General features: G+C 48.6%; 2 protein-coding genes across 4 annotated transcripts in view; one reads left to right on the forward strand and one right to left on the reverse strand.

Moving 5' to 3' along the window:
• The window catches only part of LOC127750485 (neuropeptide CCHamide-1 receptor-like), a 41,944-nt gene that overhangs the window by 29,386 nt on the left and 6,998 nt on the right, over positions 1-5,560 (forward strand). For 2 of the 3 annotated variants that reach the window (XR_008011709.1, XR_008011708.1), the window contains exon 1: positions 154-360. The exons of the other annotated variant lie outside the window; for it this stretch is intronic. The gene's annotated coding sequence lies outside the window, so the exon portion shown is untranslated. Of the gene's footprint in view, positions 1-153; positions 361-5,560 lie in introns of those variants that run through there. 3 annotated transcript variants of the gene reach the window in all.
• Positions 493-1,692, reverse strand: LOC113211353 (uncharacterized). Its single transcript, XM_026429705.2, has 3 exons — positions 1,588-1,692; positions 803-988; positions 493-713 (listed from the first exon to the last, which is right to left on the reverse strand). The coding sequence occupies exons 1-3, from the start codon at positions 1,630-1,632 to the stop codon at positions 570-572; spliced, it is 375 nt and encodes a 124-aa protein (XP_026285490.1). The 5' UTR covers positions 1,633-1,692; the 3' UTR covers positions 493-569.

Here is a 5,560-nt window from a genome sequence, read left to right on the forward strand (position 1 = left end):
GGGGGGGAGGGGAGGGACTCACACGAAGTGTTTGGGGTCTGGGTCGACGCGCAGGGGCCGGGTCGGAGCGCAACAGAAAACGCCTTTCCCCCTGCCTCTCCTCCCCCCTCCCCCATATCCCCCGGCGGCCGCAGTTCCTCCACGGATGGCCTCTCTCAGTTTGAGCTGCGCCAGCGCCCCCGCCTCGCCCGTTTCGAGCCAAGAGAGCCCCAAGGCGGCCGCGCCCCGCTGTCTCCATACCGTCTCCACTGCCTCCATACCGTCTCCACTCCGTCTCCGGCTGGCTTGACTCCGCCGCGGCACCGCCCTCCCCTACGAGAGACACAAGCGACCCCACGATCCCTTTTACTCCAAGCGTCCGTGAGTTTGTCGTCGAGAAATTTTCTTCTCTCTCTCTCTCTCTCTCTCTCTCTCTCTCTCTCTCTCTCTCTTTCACACACATACACACACACATCCTGTTGGCTTTTTGGTCAGCGAAATGAACAGAGCAGATTGAACGCTGTGAGCTGTATAAGCCACTTGCATATGTATCTATTTGGAACGAAATAAGCACGACTGCGTGGCGTGCGCTAGGCGCTCTTCTTAGAGGTGGCAGTCTCGAAAATCGCGAGGATTTCGTTGTACAGATTGTAGGTTTCCGTCGCGGTGTCGCTCCACACGAAGAGGCAACCGCCGATCTCTTCGAACATCTCCTTTTCGGTGCTGTCCTGGTCCTGAGAGAGAGGGACAAACGTGTACCGCCGTGTACAAAACCTGCCGAACTTCCTTGACAGCGGAAGGGGAGGCCGTGCAAGTCACTTACCAAGGCGTTCAGGGCGGCCTCGTACAGGCACACGGCCAGGCGGTCCCTCTGCACGGCCTCCAGGGCGTTGATCTTGGACACGAACGGCTCCATGTGGGCGCAGGCCGAGTCGATGTAGGGCGTGCCCTTCTGGAACCTGGCCCTGAACTCCGCCAGGTCGAACGACACCAGATCCGCGGCCACCAGCTGAGTACATAGTGGTGAGCACCGCTGATTAGCGAAAAGCGTACCTTAGGGATCGTCCAGAAAGTGCGTCCGTTCCGTTATCCTCAGATTCACAGCGCAAGTTACGGGAGCCAAGCGCCTGCGAGAGTCAAGTAGGCCACGCCACAATACACGCATGCACTGCAGGCAATATGTTGCCTACCTATCAGGCGCTATGACAGCGTGCGGACGGACGTACTCTCTGAGCGATCCCTTACTTCAATCAACATTATCAAACATGGCAATGTTGTATACGTGAACTTCTCATAAGATGTTCGAGGGTAGACTTGATTTATCAGTGCTCCGTTTCTTTAAAAAAAATGTGAATTATTTTGTTATAAATTTTCTAGTATAAAGTCTGCACTTCTTCGTGTTCTACCTCAAAATGTTACAGTGTCGCGTCGGAACGATTTTTGTCCAGGAAGAAGGGGGGCGTGAAACCCCCGCCGGAACACAAATCATTTTGCAGTTTACTTAAAATTAGTTTTCAGTCACTAGAATTTTCTCAATGAACACCGATATGGGACCTCTCAGGGTTGTAGTGTAGCTGACCCCCGTCCCTGGCCCTGTGATGTACGCACCAGGGCGACCCCGGCGGTCAGAAGCAGGAGGGCGATGCGGGCCATCTCGTCTCGTGTTTGGGTCTTTTGGGTTGCAAGTGGTGCCCGCGGCGGGCGCACCGGGCCCCTTTATAGCGCCTCGCTCGTGACTTTTTGACTCGGCCCAACGATCATGAGAGTCGTATTTCCTACAATTGAGCTTTTTTTTTTTTTTTTAGGGAAACTATTCACGTAATGCAGTATGTCGTCACCTAGAAAAATGATTGGCTATAGTGACCATCGAATGGTCTATTAAGGGAGCATGGTTGATGCAACATTATCGTGCACTAGAAAAACAAAGGTGCTAAGTTCTACCTTTAAAAGGCACTAATTTTTGGCACATTTACGGCCATTTCGTGCCTTTACAGGAGCACTAAACTTAGAATTTGGTTAGCGGTGCTCCAGATTGTGCACGACTCAGCGTCTTGTTTTTCCAATGTGGTTTCCATCAGGTTGTCATTGTAGTCTTAACCATCTTTTATGGTGCTCCCCGAGCCAACCGTAAGATGGTTGTCACTGCTAATCATTTTTCTGCGTGGGTGTCGACTTCTGCACTGGCTTGTGTGATAGTGAAATTCCTTTTTTGGCGCGATCCAGATCTCTTCAGAGAACACCAATATTTTACCGTCATAAGACGCCCACCAGTTTGCAGTGCTGTTCGTTCGGTATAAAGAAATTTATCATAAAGAGACAGTCTACCAAGCGTCGATACGTGTATATAATTCTGCCCATTGAAACATTTAAACATTCCGTTGACGTCGTCCACTTATTACAAGAATGAAAAATGTTGCTGGTCATGAGAGGGTCGTCAGTGGGTGTGCTCTCATTAGCAGCACGAGTTAGGCTTGTCCGAGGCTTGTCGTGATCTCGATCGGAATAGGTTCACACTCTACCGGCCGACGGCAACGTGACCACGTGACCACTCGGCAAAATGTATAGCATTGCTATACTCTGATCAGGAGTAAAGTTGTGCTGTGCAAATATTCACACGCTTTAAAGCTGTTAAAAGTGTCTTCGTAAATGTACAACATATTTCTATAATTTCGATTCAAAAAAATGTTTGGAAATATACGACAGCCCATCCTTGGTCGTCAATAAATTACAAGTCGATACGGAGTAATATGCAGACATGTTTAGTAAGGTGTGAAAATTGTAACATGTTAAAGTCCATAAACTGTCGCCTGTCACGCCTGGCATTCTTTTATGGCTGTTTTACAATCCTGCGGCCTCTACTCTGAAAACTCCACAGTATACATGCTATCGTTTACGTTTTTGGCTTATATCTCCGTTCGGTTGGTGCCATTCAAAAGTGGATTGCATTTCCAGAATCCTCATGACAAATGTTCTATACCCCCTATTTCAAGTAGCTCACCACCTAGGCTGCTAGGAACAACCGCTTACCGTGTGTAGCGCCCCCGACAACCACGAACGAGTCACAGGCTCACTACCGAGATGGGCCGCCTTTCGAAAATGTCGGGGTAATGCGCGGGGTAATGTTAAAAAGTGTTGTAATAATGGTCAATTTGTACCCTATTACACAGTAGTTCGTTTTAAAGCTCTTTCCACGAGGAATCTGGAAATGCCACCCACTATCCAATGGTATCTTTCTGAAAGGAAATATCAGCCAAAGACCTCAACGTGATTATCGGTGATGGTTGACGTATCAGCACAATGTGCATCGCTGAGTTTTCAGAGCATAGCAACGTGGACGTTGTGGCCTTGCATAATGATTTGACGTCCTCTGTCAATTGTACTCGACTGAGGCTCCGGAGCCGGAGGTGCAATGGGGGCGCCCAGGCGTGAGCACTAAAGGCCCGGACCCCCCCCCCCCCCCTTCAGCTCAGCCACGAATTAGCCGTGTAATTCCAGCCGTCTCTGGCGTCTCAATCGATACCAAAGCGGATTGAGGAGCGAAGCCCGTGCCGTACCTTCCACCCACAGCCGTCGCACTGTGGAAAGTTTGAGCAAAACAACCAACTCGAGGAACTAACGCCAACACACTTTATTGTCGCAAAGAATTTTTTTTAAAAAAACACGGTTTCCGTTTAACACTATGCAATTGATCAAATACGCTGTCGATCACTAGATGATGACGCCGCGCGTATTTCACTTTTTGTCGAGTATTCTAAGCGAAATTGCAATTTAAATTTTTCTATGGCGGATTTGCTGTGAGGTGATAGGGTTCTATGAGCCCAAGCCCGGGGTTCTCTCAGAACCTGCAAGTTAACGTTTTTTTCAGTGCATGTTGTTTATTTGTACCCCAAACCCGAACCCGAAGTCGTCCGAACCCTAAATGGGCTTGTTTGGTCTAAAATTCTACAGTGAATCCGATGGCGAGGGAACCTTTAATGTAAAAGTTCGCTTCGACAATGTTCCATGGAAACTGAAAACGGAGTGGCGCCATCAACTAGTGATCGACATGCGTCAATAGGCAGTTATCAATGTGTATCGATTGTAACGAGTGAGACGTGCCTTGTGTGGCGAAAAAGCGACGCGGAAAGGGGGAAAATAAAAAAGGAAAAGGGCGACTGCACGGAGAGGCGGCTGCTCGTTTCCACCTTCCCCTTGAGAGGGAAAGAGAGAGCGGTTCTCTCGCGCACCCCGATGCAGGAATGTGGGGAACGCCCCCCCCCCCTCACCCCCCTGCTGCCGGTGCAGACCCCTCTCGCAAGTGGGCGTCCCTTTGGACGCCCTTATTCGGGAGGCTAATGCTACTCTACAGGGGTTCCCCTTGCCCGTCTTCCAGGCCAGCGAACGTGGCCGAGCCGCACACCGCGAGCAGCTCCGCTCGACACTGATTTTTCAATGTTTAATTCTGTCGTCGTTTTTACACGACAAACACGGCAAGGGGAGACTGTCACAAAATTTGATCTTTCAACTGCGAGAAATTAGTCATCGTCTCCATTTTGGGTTCGCACACACTAACTAGGCATCTTTTTAGACAGCTAGTCCCTTAAAGACTGTCTCTGCCGGAAGGAGAAAACGCCCCCCCTCTCTCGCTCCTCCTTTTTATTTCTTTTATTTGTACAGATTGAAGCAGTCACAGTCTTTGCAAACGTTTCTGCGTTGATTTGAAACACTTTTGTACATTCGTTGTACGAGCGAACGTTTACACAGATAAATAAAGTATTCAACCGGCGTGCACATGCGCATGTTCTACACTATTTTGCTGACTTTTAAGTGTTCGACTAGTTGTTTGGATACTAAGAAATTGTTCAACAGTAAAGTTGCTCACCAAAGAGTGTTTGCCTTCGGGGTTGGCTATGGTTTGGTTTCGACGCTTAAGAGTGTTTAAACCCCTTTTTACTAGTATTCAAATATTAAGTCAACCACTTGAAAGAAAGCAAAGTAAGTGTTGATGAGCACTTTCATAGTGTTTACGCCAGTTGCACACTTTTGTTAATCAATAATGTAAAAAATTCGCACGAAGCGAAACGTAGGTTCAACTTTATCACAAACATTTAAAAAAATACAAATATACATTTAGCGTGGAGAAAATGCATCCCTTGTCGTCTGCCTTAATGAACACCCGAGGCGGCGACCAGCAACAAAGGGACCGGTCCGTCGTGTCGGTCCGTGTACAATAATCTCTTTGCAGCTTGACACTCGCTCCAAGCTATACGGTGAGGGGGTGGTCGGGGGGGGGACACCCCCTCGCCCTTCATTCCGAGCGCCTATGGTCGCACACGTAGAATGCCCCATACCGAGCAGAATCGTGATATTTTTCCCGCGGCTCCACTGCTCTGAAGGGGGAATGGGGGAGGGGGCGTCAGATAATGGCGAGCAATCGTAATTATGCAAAACGCAAATAATAAAAACGAGAGACATCGAGGCGCGGCGCTGTGTGCAGTCACTCATTCAAAGTAGATGACAAACACTTTTACTTTTTTTACCTATTTATTTTTTAAAAAAGATCGGTAGTGTTTTTTGCGTGTTTGTTTTTTTTTTTTTTTTT

This window comes from Frankliniella occidentalis, unplaced genomic scaffold (assembly GCF_000697945.3).
Source record: "Frankliniella occidentalis isolate FOCC.00 unplaced genomic scaffold, Focc_3.1 Scaffold196, whole genome shotgun sequence".
NCBI lineage: Eukaryota > Metazoa > Arthropoda > Insecta > Thysanoptera > Thripidae > Frankliniella > Frankliniella occidentalis.

Bases quoted from the DNA above. Each gene is read 5' to 3' on its own strand.
- LOC113211353 (XM_026429705.2), bottom strand. From the start codon at position 1,632: ATGGCCCGCATCGCCCTCCTGCTTCTGACCGCCGGGGTCGCCCTG. The intron at 989-1,587 runs GTGCGTACATCA...CTATGTACTCAG, and splicing joins TGACCGCCGGGGTCGCCCTG to CTGGTGGCCGCGGATCTGGT. The intron at 714-802 runs GTAAGTGACTTG...CCTCTCTCTCAG, and splicing joins AGGCCGCCCTGAACGCCTTG to GACCAGGACAGCACCGAAAA.